This window comes from Gastrolobium bilobum, unplaced genomic scaffold (assembly GCF_033153095.1).
Source record: "Gastrolobium bilobum isolate Gb01-03AN ecotype WA unplaced genomic scaffold, APGP_CSIRO_Gbil_v1 utg12850, whole genome shotgun sequence".
NCBI classification, from domain to species: Eukaryota; Viridiplantae; Streptophyta; class Magnoliopsida; order Fabales; family Fabaceae; genus Gastrolobium; species Gastrolobium bilobum.
In genome coordinates, this window is record NW_026897757.1 from 249,697 (window position 1) to 267,978 (window position 18,282).

Below are 18,282 nucleotides of genomic sequence, written 5' to 3' on the forward strand. Positions count from 1 at the left end.
ATGCTTGCTGTTGGGTTTGAGGAGGATGTGAAAATGATTTTACAAAGCCATACTCATCAAGGTGTAGTTGCTTTATCCAAATCAAAAATCACTGAGGTCGTGAATTACCAATAAGAAAAACTAGCCACTAAGAGCACCAAAATCACTGGACAAATCCCAGCAACAACTAGCACAACTGTGTTGGACTTCTTGTTTGTTCTGTTCACACCAATGGAGTTCAAAGTTGAGCTAAACTTCCAAGACTGTATAACATTTCGTTATGTGGCAAGGCTAGTTGAAGCTGAAAACCCAACATTCACCCACTCTGGTAGAATCTTCGTGAAGTCAACCTGATAAGAAAGAGAAGAATTTATGCTTGTGTTTTTGCTTGTGTTTCCATGGAAGTACCAAGACACAACAAGAGTATTGGTGGATGCAGTGTAAGTAATCAAAGCATGACAAGGGTTCCCAATGTTGTTGTCAATATCAAACATGGCAAAAGCCACAGATGTGAGAGAGTTATCATCAATCCCCACATGTTTCATTGGTGGGTCAGTTGAACCTATGAAGGTATCAAACTCAACAGCAAAAACATAGTTTTGGATAAGTTGCTATTGGCGGTGGCGTTGAATAGTCCAAAGTGCCACCTGCTGAGTTTGGAGGAATCTGGTACCCAAGAGGTGCCAAGTAAAAGGCAAAGCCATCACCATATGAGGTATCATTCACCTTGTCGATGATGAATGTGAAACTAGTGGTGAGATTTGCGAGAACTTTAGAAGATGAGTCCCACAGGTGCAAGGGTTCTGCATACATCGGCGGAGCTCTAGGACAAGTTGTGGGCAGTGGGGTGGTGGGTCCGCTGGTGGCATCAGGAACGGACAGTTATGATAATGGCGGCTACAGTCATTACAGGAGATGGTGGTGGTGGTAAATTGTAATTTAATAGGGGATGGGGGTGGTAGGGATTTATGTTGGAGAGAAGAAGAAGAGAGAAAGGGAAAAACAAAAAAATATTAAAAGGTACCTAAACGATGTCGCTTTTGGTACTGCAAGTGGGAGAGAAGAAAAAAAAAGGGACTCAACGACGTCGATTTTGGTCCTACGTGGAATGTGAGTCAGCCACTTAACGGTACACGTTAGACACGTTAGTGCTAACTGAAGGACTAACGTGGCCTTATTTTTGTAAAATTAAGGATCAAAATGAGCCTTTTTTATTGTTGGGGACCAAAAAAGACTTCGTGAATATTGTCAGGGACTAAAAAGGGTATTTACTCTTAATATATTTATATATGTGTTTGTGTGTAACAATTCAAAAGGAAAAATATCAAGTTGGTTTAGTGCAAAACTTGTCTCTTATAACGAGTATGCCCAATGTTACACGTTGGTCTCCTCAGTATAATTTTATCTAAAGTAAGTGTATGATCAAAATTCAAATGTGATTCCTTATTCACCATTCTCTCTCTCTCTTAAAAATATACCTAATTCTAATACCCTTTTTTCTTTATTTAGAACAACAGAATTTCTTAAGGATAGTAAGCAATAATTTGTATTTCTTCAATAAGCTTCTGCTTCTTTTTTTCTTTTTCCCCTATTTTCCCCTTCTGCGTTACATTGGGCTTAATTTTGGTGGATATGTTGACACTATACTATATATAGGCCAGATCCATATCCATACCCGTGCAGTATCGTGTTGGTTCGATCTTAGAGGTTCCAATATTCCAAGCAGTGTATAAGCAAAATCAGCTATGAATAGGCCCACTAAGATAAATTAGGGTGTGGGCCAGCCCAGAGTGGGCTGAATCAAAGATTGAGTTAAAAGGAAAAGAATCAATGGGCCAAACCAATCGAATTTGTAATATATTTTATTTTCGGTCAATTCATTTGTAATTAGACTTATGGTAATTAAAATTCGGGTTCGATTTTTCTACAGTCAATGTAGATAACTTATCTACATTGAACCTAAAACGACGTCGTTTTGAGGTGAAAATCAAGATATTTTTGTAATTATAATTTATTTCAGGGTTATAAAAGTCTTTTTTATTATAATTTTTTAATTTTTCAACTCAAAACGACGTCATTTTGAGAGCGAATGTAGATAACTTATCTACATTCACTTTAGAAACATTAAAGCCTTAAAATTCTGATTTAAATCTGTGCTTTTATAATTTTATGATTTATTTTTAATCAAAACGATTTCATCAAAATATCAAACGCTTGTACGATTTTTTATGATTTTTTTATTTTAGGATTTCACGTTTTACGATATTTTATCCTCCTATCTATTTTAGATAAAATCCTCATTTTAATTTGCATCTTACTATGAAAATATGATGCGTCATAGATTTGGCAGGGTAATTATTAAGAATAAGAAGTGCTCAAGCGTAGTATGTATGCTAAGGGAACGACATTAAAGTGTTTTTATGTGGGAGGAAACATATTCTGCCCTAGGACGGCTTGTGACTAGAACTGGAGAAAAGAAAGCTACAAAATCACAACAGCCACGAGGTATGTGGAATTGTTCTTCAATTAAGCGCACTCAACATGGCATAAAATTTGTTCTCTTTTTTTATTATGGTCGAACAAATTTTCACGGTGAATGTTGATGTTTTGTAGAATAAAGCTTATTCACAAGGTACAAAAGCATAGAATCAGATTCTAAAGCAACTCTGAATTGAAAATTGATGGTCTTATCAAGAAAGACACGACCTAGAAGATGAGCACGGGCCCTATCCATATTCGACGTTTTTTTAATTCTTCGGTTTCTTAAAAAAAATGACACATGAAAAAAGAGTGGGTTTTCGGAGCATTCAAAAGTGAAGGATTCATACCATTCCTGTTATGCGAGCAAATGAATGCAATGCATTTAACATCATAATATTAAACCAGGTTCACGTTCCGGAACTTGAAGGGAACGTTTGATACTGGGATTTTCCAAGTTTGTTAGAAAGATTGCGAAAAAATTTCGGAAAAAATCTGATTTTCTCCTAATTTTGATTTGTGAATATTTTTTAAGGCAAAATGTCATTCAAAGGGTGATGGTATTTTTAGATTTCCAAAAAATGAAAAAATATTTTGATCTCGAGCCATTAGCACCGAGTCTTTAAGCAATATTTTATTTCCGCACCAATAGCGCAGTGATGGCACAAGTGTAGTTTTTTAAATCATCCTATGTTCCTAATGATATTTGACAATCAACCAAATATAAAATTATGAAACTTGAGTCAACATTTTTAATAATATTTTCATCTACCAAACAGTTTTTTTATCATATTTCTAAAAAATTCACTTTCTCACAGTACATTCATGATAATATTAATTTCCATGCATAAAAAAATTTCTCCAAACATCTAGCAAACGACCTCACCCTATCAAATATATTAGGTGCAATATCAAGCCATATCAATCATTTTCGAAAACAACATACAAAAAGAAAGCGGCCAAATTAGGTAACTTAAAAAAACATAACAAAATTTACTAGAAAATAAGAAGGAAAAAAAAAAACTAGTCAGCTACTCAGTCTTGGAGAGTACAACATCCAACAAAAAATTGGTGATAAAGGGTTCATAAGATGGTATTTTTGCATACCCCGGAAAGTAATTGATATCAATAACGAAGTAGCTTCCCCGATCTTTACAATCTCTAATCACATCAACGTTGAAAAGGTTAAGTCCTAAGGCATCCCTCAATGCTCTTCCCAACTCACCTATCAGACTCTGAGGAGGCATTTCAGCTTTCTCAATTTCCTCATCTTGGACGCTCAAGTGCGATACTCGAGAAAATGGCACCAACCCCTTCAACGTTCTCAGCTCCTCCTCTGATATATCACCCAAAGACTTGCGCTTTACGCAATTCACGTGCTGCCCAGCAACGTAAATCTTGAACACAACTCCACCGTGATTCACAAACTCTTGCAGCACTACGGAACTCTCCAACGCGTTGAGCCCGTCACGGTCGAAAACCAAACAGAGTTTGTGAGAACCGGAAGTGCCGTCGGCCACCAAGGGTTTTGCTATGAGGGGGAATCTCAAACCCAATTCTTCGATTTCGTCGAAATTGAAGGCTTTCGGTTCGTTCACGACCACTTGCTTCGGAACCCCGACGGTGACATTTTGCAACTGGGTCACCGCCTCGAGCATGGAAGCCCGATTGTGAAGCCGATCCACCAACTCAGGAGGATCGATGATGACGGTGTTGGGGTGTTTCGCTGAGAATTCGTTCAGGTGTTTCTTCCATTGTTGGGTTCGCAATTTGTGGATGATGCAGTGGAAAGGGCCCTGTTCCCCTAAGGGCGTGGTGGGATCGATTTGTACGAGATCGATGCCGTGTTGGTTCGCGTAATCGAGGAGGGACTGTTTAAGGAAGCTTTCGATTTTCTTGGGTTCGAGAGCATAGCCCACACGATACCTCTGACTCTGAGCTGCTACTTCACGCTCAAACATGTCTTTTTTTTTTGGGAATTGCAGAGGTTGTGGCGATGCAAGGAAAGTTACGTTACCAGTAACTATATTATATAATGTGTTTTCAATCACTAATAAATTAAAAGATAAGATAGAATACTATGCCTATCTATCTTTATTTTTATCTCTACTTTATTTACTTTTTTCCAAGAATCTCAACCAAAAAAAAAATTAATTAAAATTAAAATTATGATCTAATGATATTAAAAAATAATAGATAAAATAAACATGAAAATAAATAAATATAATATCTTGTCCCTAAAAAATATACACTTTACAAACATGTTTATCTAATAGTATAATGTGGTTAGAATGTTTATCAATAATATTCTAAATTTCCTAAATCCATATCTATATATCACTGCAATGTTGAGGAAACACGACGAGCACCATGACCATAATAATAATCTTTGCCTGGCATCCGAACCACAATTCTGTATCACGCACAAATATCTGAATGTGTACTTCGACACAAGTTCTTAGCAGCATAGCAAACAAATATAGTAATATGATAATGTTAGCGCACACAATACATTCAGAGCAGAAGGGAAATAAATATTATTCTCATTTGGAATAAAAAGGTTTTTGCTTCCATAAATTTAAGAACCAAAATGGAACAAGGAACAGAACATCGTGAGAATAATCCGCGACAAATGTGCTGCCTGCCTGCGACTGCCTCGAATTAGAGTAAGAATAAACTGTTGTATTCATATACTAAAGTTGACAGCGCTTCTGAATTCTTTCTTTTTCGACAGCTAAAGGTACATTTTTATGTCACATCGAGAGCACGACTTTAAAACTAATCTACAAGAATGAATAAAATACAGATACAATTGCAGTGGCTAAGCTTACATCTTCTCAATTGACAGCAACATTTTGGCTTACATAATTTCTCATGACAGCAAGATTTCAAAATATGAATGAACCAAAACAACTCTTCCATCCATCAATAAACATATGTATACATGAGAGGATTACCACCGACCTCAATTAATTTGGGATAAAGGTGTTGTTGATGTTGATACATGAGAGGATGAAAGCACCGCACCAATCCTATGCCTGTAATTGTATAGATTCGACCTTTTTGTAAGTTAAATCCTTGACTTTTTTATGGGAACCACGTCTTGATTTGTTTGATTTCCTTTTCTTAGAAGAAGCATTTTCATGAGTGTGATCTTCCTCCTCGATGCCATTTTCTTTGTCTAGAATGTCGATTTCAGACTGCAATGGAAACTCAGTCTTTGATTCTATCTGTTGAGTTTCTGGTTCAATAACTGACATTCCTGAGAGTGTGTAGTCTAATAAAAATGTGCTTCTAACAAGTCTGTCAATCCTGCCAAAGTGCCTCTGACTATATGGGATAAGACCTTCAAGAAGTTCACCAATCCCTTTAATCTGAAATGTCCCACAAAAAAATGTCCGTCAAACATGAAATTTTTGTTTCTTTCCTCCAAAACTTGCGATCAATATATGATATAACAAAAACATCCTGATGTAATTAAAAAAAAAATTCTGAGAAATTTAGTCAATGTATATAGGCCAAAATCCCTTGAGACCAGTGTTAAACTTTGTTAAAGCAATGGATAACTCAGTAATATAAATATCTTTCACCAAAATCCACATTTAGATTAAAAGTTTTCATTATACAGAATTCAATTGATATCATTTTATCATATATCAACATAGAGTTTGTCCTAGTGCCAACTATCATATATTCTAGATTTTCTCATTTGCATTGAAGTGAAGAACAACCTAACCAGCAATAAACAAAATCAATATAAAAAAAAAAAAAAAAAAAAACCTCCAATGAAAACCCGGCTTGCAAGGGTAGGGGTGAAGAAATCATTGTTCATAGCTTTATATTTTTGGAAAAAGGTTGCTTTCTGTATTCAATCTCATGACCTTTCAGTCACTAAGGAGTAGCTTTAGCACTACTCCAGACTCAACCTCATACAATGATCAGTATTCAGTATCGAAGTCTAACTAAATACCTCAGGCAGCATATGCAGCTCTCAAAAAGAAAGTAAAACCAGTAAATGTAAGAAGTCAAAAACCGCATTCAATAATCAGCCCCAACAATTTAGTCAGTAAGCACACAATAGGTAACAAAGGCATGACCATTTGCACGAAGCCTTTTAAAGAAGAAAAAAAAAAGGCACCTGAACAATATCTGTTGGAGGAAAGATGTTGAAAACTCTGAAAAGCACAAACTGTGAAACATAACAGAGTTTTGGTTTTGTATTCCATTCTCGAACATAGTTAAATAGCATTCGAAGCTCTTCATTACCCATGGCTTTAAGTGCTTTGTCAATATGATCTTCAGTCCCTCTCTTCCTGCAGAAAAAATTAGTCAAGTGTATATACCAATAGGATTTACAGAACAAAATAAACTATTGCTAACCTGCAAAGTTGTGCAAATAACGCAAAAAGTCTATGGGGTTTGCGCAGTTCAAATGCAATTTGGATTGCTTTAGTATAGTCAGCATCTGAGACGGCATTCTCTAGCTCTTGACCTTTCAAAACCCCCTCTTCCTGCATCAACATTAGAAATCACATTGCTTTTTTAACACAGGGCACACGTGATTTGAAAGATAATTTCTTATGAAATATATCCTAAAAATTACATATATGCCTCAGGTTATATATCTGGGCAATCATCCATAATCTAAGCTATTTCAAATTAAGAAATAGATGTTTGTAGACAACATTTCTTCAATAAGTCATGTCATTAAAACATGTGGGTTGTGCTTAAGATACTGTATGATGAAGAAAAACAAAGTTATCCCTAACTGAAAATATGATCTAGAATAATAATGCCTACATCAGGAGTTTTCTGGCATTGTAATTTATTGATTTAAAGCCAAGGATATTTCACTTGGAAGACTGTATATAATAGACTCTGTAAAACTAAGTCAGCAAGAGAATATCGTGAAAATTAATAACCATTAACTTAACATTGCTATATTGAGAAAAGAAAACCCAGAGTACAAAACATGATTTGCTAAATGGTTGGAAAGTTTTGGAGATTTCTCACACCACCCTTTACCACTTTTTTTTATAAGAGTACATGATTCGAGTTTTGCAACAAAAAATGTACAGACAACTGCGATCATCCAATTAAGACAGTATTGAGGTATTGCAGCTGATTTTCTAAGACAAAACATCCTCATGTTCCACTTTTTGCAAGAAACGTGAGATTATCGGAAAAAATGAGAAATGTTAGAAATATAAATATGAAAATCATTTATGTGCCTTCACCTAACAATTTAGGCTTTTAGGAAAGTTGGTTGATGACATGGTGCTGGAGCCTCTATGATTGAATGGTCTAGAGTTCAATCTTATACATTGCCCATCATTTAAGTTCAAAGGGATCTTGCGTGAGAAGACATGCTTGAAATATAAATATAAAATCATTCATGTGCCTTCAACTAACAGCTTAAGCTTTTAGCAGAGTTGGTTCATGGCAAGAAAGATGCACAAATACTTGACAACTGAACAATTGATTTAATGATTTTGACTGATATATAGTTTATTTCATAGATTGTTACCGATATTGGTCCTTAACTTCATATAAACAGCAACAAAAAAGCTTGAGCATGATGTAACGGGTAATTGTAGAATGAATCTTAGCAATCAATATATCATGAACAACCATGAAATACGAACCTTGATTTAACATCCGTGCTATATTCGGTAAAAAAAAAATGTACAATCTGTTTTACTCACCTCTTTAAGGAAAGCTTCTTCTTTGTCAGCTGCAGTGGAATCAAACCATAGATTGACAACAGCATCACTGCCACCAGTTGCAAGCATTTCTGTTTTCCTACCTACAGCCAAGGCCCAAACCTGCAGCCAAATTTTGTCAGAAAAAGAAAAGGACAGAAACTAGGGATCTGTTTGATTGTGTTCTGATTTTTTTGTTCTTAAAACTATTTTGTAGAATAGTTATGAAAACAAGTGTTTTCTATGTTTTTTTTGTTTTGAAAGTTAAAAACCAAAACAGAAAACAAAAACAACTCTGACATGTTCTCTAAATTTAATTCTAAAAACAAAAAAAGTTACAGTTTTTAATTATTATTTTTTACAAAACAAGTCTTACCAAACGAGTTTTTTTGGTTTTTGTTCTAAAAACCAAAAAACTATTTTTAAAAACAGTTATCAAACAGAGCCTAGAATTCTTTCATGCGTCAGGGAAAATTTAATGCAGGAAAAGTGGAAAGAAGTAGCTACATACAGAACTTATGGTTGCAACTGCATTGTAATAAAAATCATGAATAAAACAAAGCACTTAGGTATATAGCAGCCCAGCCTCTATTGGGCTACTTACTCAAATTAACTAATTCTTAAGATCTATTCCGGCTGGAATTTAGAAAGACATTAATGATTGACCAAGTATTTAAATAAGTGATAACATCTATTATATATATACTATCTTAGTTAGGGATCAAGAAGAAAACCAGAGATGTGTCACTGTCAAAATATAATCTATAAACCCTTAAAGGAATATATATATATATATATATATATATATATATATATATATATATATAAACTAGTGAGTTTGATTCAAACTTTTCTCTAAGCTTCAGAAATAATGGGTAACCAAGGAAAGCATAATTTGAATGTTCAGCTCCGCATAGAATTTGGCAGCATTTATATAATTTGCTGGCTGAGACCTAAATAGGCCAAAGCTTAAGTTTCTTACTGTAAAAAATTTCAACGCTCTCCTTCCAAGAACATTAAGCATGCTACACATCAGAACCACAATTTCCAGGGTATATAAATCTAGAAACAGAAATATATTATTTATGACATTAAAAATTAAAAAAAAAAAAAAGCAGAATATATGGAATATAACAAAGGATCAACTGGCACCTTGTCTTCATGATGATCATAAGTGGCAACACATTCACTAGTTTTTACAGTCCACAGCTTTACTAAGCCATCAGCACCTGAAACATTAATTTAAGTTGATCACACATGCAATCAATATGTTAAAAAGAACAAAATTAGCTACAGAGAGCCTCATACCAGAGGAAACAATTTGTGTTCCACGAGTAACAAAAAATGCTCTTAACACACTTGAAGTGTGTCCTTCAAATGTCTTCAAACATGAGCCATCAGATATAGCCCATATCCTTATTGTCTTATCGCCAGATGCTGTTATGACACATTGATCAACAGGAGAAAATTCTACAGACCAAATTCCCCTTTTATGCCCTTTAAATACAACTACCGATACTAAATCTGGAAGTCTCCAAACACAAGCTGTACGATCCTAATGGGAGACAAGTAAAAGAAAATCAATGGTAATTACAGTGGAAAAACCATAATATCTTCAAAAAATAAAAAGGAAAAGTAAAAAGGAAGGAAGCCAGTATGAGTAGCTATTGACTTCAAATTTCTTCACTCAATAGAAACCATAATAAGAAATAGACAACTAAGGGGGAAGTCCTTTTTTCTGCAAATGAATAAAAACACTTAATTTAGAAGGTCAAAGAAAGCTGCAAGAAGATATAATACCAACCTGAGAACCACTACATACTAAACTATCATTTGGAGCAACAGCTACAGAATTAATATCTTTATCATGAGCTGCGACAACAGCTTTTGCTTTTAAATTAATCGGTGCTGTCATATTGTCAGAGAGACCATCCATACTCCACACCTTAAGAGTATGATCACTGAGAAACATTGACACAGATTGATAAGAGAGAAATTTGAACAATATAGTACCATCCAAAAGCTTACACGTTTAAAACCAAAGGATTCAACAGTAAACTTAGTAAAATACTACAACATTTGGTTCATATAGCAGAAAGAACAGGAAAGTCAAATTTTGATGTTTGGGTAAAATGATCCATTGGTAGCAGAATACCTTGATAAGAGATAAATGCAGCTGTCTGTCATGATTGAGTGAAGAACATATAAAGGGAAGGAACAGAAGATTAAATTCAACACCATTTTCTTTTAATGATTCAAATGTTGAAACTTGAAACAAGTTGAGGTGATTCAATTTTACGAATGACAGGAGGAAGTTTGCTGGCATTTTTCATTTGCATTGTCTTTAAAGAGAGAAAACACCACATGTAAGGCCAACCATTACATTTTTTAACATGTAAAATCAAATTATCACCGTTGCAGCGACACAAAAGGATTTTGACTTGAAGTAAACAGGACAATAGACAGAAATAAACCTCAACACGAAAATGTTCTTGAAAATACAGTTTTTTAACTAGTTGAAGTCAATATTTGTGAGAACCAAAGTAGTAGCAAAAACAGCAATAAGATTGCTTATTCTTTTCCTCCTTTATAACATTATCACTTGAGAATAGATATAATATAAACCCCATGGCATAACATTTCTTGTTACAACTTCAATGCTCTTTCATTTTATACTAATTAATTCATATTAAAAGATTGAACATAACAAAAACCCAGATAAAGGGAATCCAAAATGCAGGAAATTATGGAAAGTAAAAAAGTAAAGAAATTCTTGCTATGAAGAATAAATAGAAAAAAATGCATCAACACTCACCTACTGCCACTGACAAAGAAGTCTCGCTTTCTTTTTGAAAAGGCAATGGCTCCAACAGCTCCCATGTGACCTATACCAACTCCAATGCAGCTTGTGCTTCCTGATTCCCATAACCTAACCTATACAGAGAAAGAACATTTGTTATGTAATGTCAGATTCCTATGTAAAAGACCTGAACACAGTGCACTACAAGCATGTTATAAACATACTAGAGCACCAATTGTAACATTTAAACAAGAGCACCTCAAGCACTAGTTCCCATTGAAGAAATTCAAAGTCTTTGCAACAATCTTTAAACCAAAGAGGAGAAAACTTACAGTGTTGTCTTTACTTCCAGTCACAATTAGTGTTCTTCCAGAACTTGATACACAGGTGTCAAGGCATAGAACAATTTCAGTATGACCAGCTAAGACATAGGAACAAGACATGGATGCAAGTTCATAAACTCGAACCTGCAGAGCTCCAGGCACATTAAACCGTAAACATTATTCTTGCTAGACTAAAAAATGGAATATACAAAGTATATTGAAGGGTTGTGAATCCAAAACTGAAATTTTTACATTCATCAATCATTCAAATCCAAATAACTGGGTGTCAATGTTTCCTTTATCCTTTTTGTTATAACAATAGTGCACTTTTGATTAACAAAAATTGTTAAAAAATTAGGACATTAGTTTGCTTGTGTGATATTAAGCAAGTTTTTGCAAGTTGCAACATACTATTGACTAAGATTTCATTTCTTTTTCTGTTTTCGTGTTATTATTCTTTACTTTTTCCAATGACTTGCTGAATCACTTAGATTAGACTCACTAAGAAGCTATTAGATAACATTTAGACAAAGATAAAACATGTCTATCACTTTATCCAAATACAAGGTTATGAGATATTTTAACTATTCTCGACTTCAATGACAACAGCAAAACTAGAAATGGGCTTTTCAAATACCCAGAAAAGCTTTTTAATCCTGCTTGCTCTAAATATATGGCTTTCATAAAAAATCAAATGAGATTTTGATATGTCACCACTCATTAAAGCATAAATAAGACAACATTGCAAAATTATCTTGGATATGAATGCAACACATTTTCCTTGTGAATTGAAGATTTTAAAATGGTCTTATTAATCAATTACAAAATGAAAAATCTCTACAAATGAAATCCCATTCCCAAATTTATATAAATAAAAATATTGTTAAAGTTCTTATATTATCCGTCTTGAATGCATAACATTATTTTCCATCCTTATAAATAGAGACATGGGTCATGAATAAATGCCATATTCAGCACTAGTTACATTTATTTCAAGAACACACTAAATCAAATTTTGAGAGCAGTGACGAGAAAAAAAAAATTACAAAAATAAACAACTGAATGAAAAAAATATCCTGCAGTCAAGGAAAAGTTGGCATTATATTCAGCATAGATATGTTAAAATTGACTGAATTGCTAAAAAGTAAAACTCTACTTGAACCACAACAGTTTATACATTACTAGGTACAAATACACATCTACATACCTGTTCAATATTTGTAGCAAGAGCAAGGAATTTTTCATCATCCCCAATAAACTTCATATCCACAACCTCTTCATTATATCCCACAAGTCTTTTGGTTAGACTTAATTGCAACAACTCTTCAGTGCATTCCAGAGAATAAAACAGAAACTGCTGATCTGCAGTCACACAAAGCAATCCTTGATCTGAGGCAAGCATAACAGCAGAAGTAAAGCCCCTACGTGACCCATCTTCATCTATGTTGGCTGTGACATCTGAGGCCTTTTGCTCAAACATGCTAACTGCACTGTCAATACAAAAAAACTAATGAGGCGGCACACAGATCCATTCTGATAAACACAGCATTTAAATTTTGAGGTCCTTCACGTCAATACAAAAAAACTAATGAGGCAGCACACAGATCCATCCTGATAAACACAGCTTTCAAATTTTGAGGTCCTTCATTTTTTTAAGTATAGAATATTTACATAACAAATTTAAGTGTGCCAAATTATATACAAGCTGCCCCATTAGAATGAATCCCCAGCAACAAACAGAATTCAGTTACCATGTTGTTAACCCAAGTCCTTGCATACCTCCCAAAATTTAGAAGTCTTTCATTAACTAAGTATAACTAATGCAAAATGTTGTTGAACTATAAATATTTAAACTAATTAGAAATCATCATATATTACCCTTCAGAACTCCATATGCGCACAATGCCTCGTTCACCAACTGTAACAAAATAGAATGCTTGCGAGCCAGCTCCTTTTTTTGCATTTTGACGATATGAATCAAGAGATGAAGCAAAAGGACTTCCAGCACCAATTACACAAACAGCTTCAACTGCCTCATTTGTGATGACAGTCTTCTTGTTGCTATAATCATGAAGATCCCACAATGTTACAACCTGTCAATAATCCGCATACCAATTTATCAATTTAGTAGACTAAATCCATTAAAGTTGGCATATTCATTAAAAATTTCTTCCTGAGAAATCTTGCAAAATGTAAATTAAGGATTCATTTCACTCAAAATTCCAAGAAAAAAAGATAAATGCTTAGAGAACTTAACACTCAGAAGGTGTATTAAAAAATTTAATGGAGACTCTGCTGCTTTCGCTCCAGCAAAAAGATAAAGGCACAAACTTGAAAATCCAGATATGAATAAATAAATTAATTAAAGAGAAGAAAGTAAAGAATAAGCTCATGATGCAAAACATGTGTCACAAGTAAATTGAAACAAAAAGTCAGACAGAGCGTTATGGAGCCTGCCTTATCTCTTCCAGCACTAAGCAATGTCCATCCATCTTCAGATACTGACATAGAAGTAACGGCCGAGCGATGATTATCCAGTGTTGCAATGCAGTTCTTTTTCTTGGTCTTGGAAACATCCCAAACCCTAACAGTTGCATTCTCTCCACCATCATCACTGCCAGAAAAAAGCTGTGGACACCAATCTCATCATGATCAGTTGAATATAAGAAGAAAGGGGGAATCAACACTTTGGAATTGTTGAAAACAAGGAATAGGGTAGGGATAAACAAAATTCACACATGCATTTAAAGGATTAGAAACAAACAATCATATCAATTCCGTTACTAGAGTGTTATGTTATTAAGCCCATCCCTCCTTGTGAATTCTGATGTTACATTAACTTCCATCTTCTTGCTATTCAAAATTCATAAGTTGTTACACTAACTTCCATCTTCTGAATTATAATGTTTCATTTCAGATTACAATTCATGATTATTTTTAGTACCAAAAAAACAAATTAAAAAAATTCATGAGTTGTAATCCAAAATGAAAAACATATAACCAAATAACAAAAACCAAAATTGCATCAACATTAATCAAAATAACACTCCTCCTGTCCCTGCCATCCTCAACCACTCTGTTCCATACAGAAGGGAAAATTTGCTCCTCCTTCAATTAACGTTAACGTGTAACTCACAAAACATTGTGTCCATATTCTGATTTAATTCACTTTTGAACAAACCCATCAACTGGCACAAACAGTACCAAGGCATTCAATTACACTGCAGAAAAAATCAAACCATTATTAAGCATGGAACTTACAAGTTGTTTCTCCGGATCGGGATGGAACATAACACAAGAAACAACTCCACCGTGACCTTTAAAGTAATGAGTACAATAGCCACCATCCACATCCCATACGAGGACCTTCCTATCAGCTCCCCCAGTAGCAAGCAACCCCCCAGAAGGGTGACACGCCATACACATAACGGGACCATCATGACCCTAACCGAACCAAACGCTGTTAGTTACACAAATACACACAAACATTGAATCTGATTTTGAAAGTCGTACCTTCCACGAGCGCACGCATTTGAGTGTGGACAAGTCCCAAACCCTGATTTGGCGGCTGTGGCTGGAAGAGAATAGTAGGGTATCGTTTGGGCTGAGAGCCAAGGCGGTTACTGTTTCGGAGTCGCCGTCGATGGTCGACCTAATGGATGCATTGGCGGAATCGACGATCTTGATGGAGTCGCCACATGCACATGCGATGAAGGAGCCGTCCGATGAGACGACGAAGGGCCCGCCGGTGTAGAACTGCTGCAGAATCGGAACGCAGCGATAGTTTGCTTTCAATCGAAAGGGTTCCATTGGGTATTACCGGCTTACCGCAACCGTGAAGCAATATCAGTTAGGGTTTAAGCCTTTAAGGACCAGGGTTTTGCTTTTTATTTTTTTATTTTTTTGTTATTCTCTCTACTTCTTCCTTTTTTGGGTGAAAATTTTATTCATTTTATTGTGATCAGTCCCACTCTTCCTTATTTTCAATGTTCTTATAAAGAGAGAAGTTTGCTTAATAATAATAAAATAAGGCTAGAATATAATTTAGCCTCTTTAAAACTTTGTTATGTTTTGAATTATCACTTTGTATTTTTAGTTATTTCAATTTATTTCCTTGTATTTTATAATGACAACAAATTAACATCCTTATATTTTATAATGACAACAAATTAACAATTAAAATTTAAAATTTTAACTAACGGTATTAATCTTCCAAATCTCTAATTTTTCTATGCATTCTACACTTTTTTTGCAGAATTTCTTTTCATTCTCTTCCACGTTCTTAATTTATTTATGGGTTTATTTTTTCTGCAGTTATTGCAGATAAGTTATCTGCAGTAAGCCCAATACGACGTCGTTTTGGGACGAAAATCATGATATTTTTGTAATTTTAATTTATTTCAGGATTATTATAGTCTTTATAATTATAATTTTTTAATATTTTAATCCTAAAACGACGTTGTTTTGAGAGTAAATGTAGATAACTTATCTGCAGTAACTGCAAAAATATTTTTTTGTTTATTTATATTAATATTTCTACTGATTTGATTGATAACTGAAACAACAGAAACAAAATGTATTGTTGTCCATCCACCAATCGAAACTTCAATTGTGTTCATGTATGTATGGGGATCAGCACTGGTGCCGAAAGCGCATAGAAAAGTGACTAAATAAAAAGTTGAGATTTTTATAAAAGAGTAGCCCTCCGGTTCTGTAACGCCCGGCCACTTGCAAGAATCAATGACTGTCCTCACACACTAACACGAGACTTTTCAGTGTGCTTTGTCCTCACTCGCACACTTCTCGGGAAAACTTCCCAGGAGGTCACCTATCCCAGAATTGCTCCAAGTCAAGCACGCTTAATTGTGGAGTTCTTCCGATCCGGGCTACCGAAAAGTAGATGCATCTTGTTAGTATAGGTAGTACCAATCAATTCTTATAAGGCATTCCTAACTGTACCGTCCCATACCAGCACAGTCTCTGGAATCCCTCTTTTTCGAGTGTTGATTCGATTCATTCATGAACCCCCAAGCTGCAAGATTTGGCATGAGCCGCTCATTGTCTGTGCCCTTTCGCACCAGCGATCACTCCCTGCCTTTGCCAGCTCTTGGGATGTTACATGCCCACCAGCTTCCGCCTGGTTCGTCCTCGAACCACACCGTACTGGAAGAGAGGCCCTGCTCTGATACCACTTGTAACGCCCGGCCACTTGCAAGAATCAATGACTGTCCCCACACACTAACACAAGACTTTTCAGTGTGCTTTGTCCTCACTCGCATACTTCCCAGGAAAACTTCCCAGGAGGTCACCCATCCCAGAATTGCTCCAAGTCAAGCACGCTTAACTGTGGAGTTCTTCCGATCCGGGCTACCAAAAAGTAGATGCATCTTGTTAGTATAGGTAGTACCAATCAATTCTTATAAGTCATTCCTAACTGTACCGTCCCATACCAGCACAGTCTCTGTAATCCCTCTCTTTCGGGTGTTGATTCGATTCATTCATAAACCCCCAAGCTGCAAGATTTGGCATAAGCCGCTCATTGTCCGTGCCCTTTCGCACCGACGATCACTCCCTGCCCTTGCCAGCTCTTGGGATATTACAGGTTCTCAATTTCAATTAACAAATAACAAAATTCAACTCCTAGAATAAGGGTCATAAGCACCCTTTTATAGACTAATTACAAATTGATTCAAAATTCAAAAATCTAAAATCTTAAAAATAAGAAAGCTTCCTAAAATAAATATAACAGTAATTAGATTCTAAAAATAAATAAATAATTATAATTAAATCATTCAAAATACGTCCCAAATCTTTAACCTCAAATCACGCCAAATGTGTTGCTTTCATCTTCTTCCCAAACAAATCACAGTCACATCTGCTGCTTTATTGGATCTTGGAATCAATTGTAATTTGTTCTATTTCAAATCATTGCTCTTTTCAACAATTGAGTCATACTTATTGGGCCATAACTCTAGTCAACTATGAGCTTCTTGAATCAATAGTTGGGCCATGCACAATGGGTCAACTGTAAGTTCATCATTCTCTCCTGCTAGGAAAAGATTCGTCCTTGAATCTTGTTTATCTCCACTGATCTCAATTTCTTTAGACAAAAATTCAAATGATAAATTTTCCTCTATTAAATCTTCATAATATGATTCACCATCAGATTTATTATAGACCGAATTATCACCATAAACTGAATCTTTATCATAAGATGGATAATCATCGTAAATGGGATAATTATCAACAATCGGATAATCATCATAAATTGGATTATCATCATAGATCGGCTCATCATCATAGATCGGATCATCATCACAAACTGGATTATGATCATAGACATCAAAGTCAGGAATGCTGATTTGCATCTCGATATCTTGAAAAGTGGATTGATTTCCAGGTCGTACTTCCCAATTTTGTCCCTGGTTTAGAATCCTCAAGGGATTGAGGTTCTCATCTTCGTCATCAGATGCGTAATCTAATTCCATTCTTTCTTCGGATTGAATGGCCAACTTTGTCCGCGTAAGTCGCTACTCCAAATATTGAATTTCCATGCTCTGCACCTCCACAAGAGTTTGCTTCAAAATTTGGATTTTCACGCACGAGTCATCGCTCCAAATCTTGAATTCTTTTTCTCTGTGCCTGCACACATAGTCGCTTCAAAACTTGGATTTTCTTGTCCAACGCTTGCTCAAGTTGTTGCTTAAAATCATGGATCCGCCTTCCGAGCTCTTCATTTTCTATATCTCGCGGGTCAATCTGACGCAGTTGTCTATATTCTTCAGGAACGAATCCACGTTCTCTACCCTTGTAACTCCGCCGTCGTCGACATCCTCGATTCTGTTCAGCCATTTGTTGAAGGCAACCTAGTGCTCTGATACCAAATGATGCCGAAAGCGCATAGAAAAGTGGCTAAACAGAAAGTTGAGATTTTTATAAAAGAGTAGCCCTCTGATTCTCAATTTCAATTAACAAATAACAAAATTCAACTCCTAGAAGA

The 18,282-nt window shown here is 35.2% G+C and overlaps 3 protein-coding genes across 3 annotated transcripts; all 3 read right to left on the reverse strand.

Annotated features, from left to right (window-relative positions):
• Positions 1-257: 257 nt before the first annotated feature.
• LOC133309958 (mannose/glucose-specific lectin Cramoll-like) lies at positions 258-792 on the reverse strand. The gene is made up of 2 exons (XM_061510823.1): positions 627-792; positions 258-541 (listed from the first exon to the last, which is right to left on the reverse strand). Exons 1-2 carry the CDS (start codon positions 790-792, stop codon positions 258-260), a joined length of 450 nt encoding a protein of 149 aa, XP_061366807.1.
• Positions 793-3,340: 2,548 nt separating this feature from the next.
• On the reverse strand, positions 3,341-4,464 carry LOC133309973 (inositol-tetrakisphosphate 1-kinase 2-like). The gene has a single exon (XM_061510847.1). It carries the CDS (start codon positions 4,416-4,418, stop codon positions 3,489-3,491), a length of 930 nt encoding a protein of 309 aa, XP_061366831.1. The 5' UTR covers positions 4,419-4,464; the 3' UTR covers positions 3,341-3,488.
• A 643-nt stretch (positions 4,465-5,107) lies between these two features.
• LOC133309963 (protein TORMOZ EMBRYO DEFECTIVE) lies at positions 5,108-15,103 on the reverse strand. Its single transcript, XM_061510832.1, has 14 exons — positions 14,796-15,103; positions 14,544-14,726; positions 13,740-13,910; positions 13,161-13,375; positions 12,490-12,772; positions 11,292-11,426; positions 10,975-11,093; positions 9,964-10,120; positions 9,468-9,714; positions 9,312-9,388; positions 8,163-8,282; positions 6,838-6,968; positions 6,596-6,770; positions 5,108-5,831 (listed from the first exon to the last, which is right to left on the reverse strand). Exons 1-14 carry the CDS (start codon positions 15,090-15,092, stop codon positions 5,490-5,492), a joined length of 2,652 nt encoding a protein of 883 aa, XP_061366816.1. The 5' UTR covers positions 15,093-15,103; the 3' UTR covers positions 5,108-5,489.
• Positions 15,104-18,282: the final 3,179 nt, after the last annotated feature.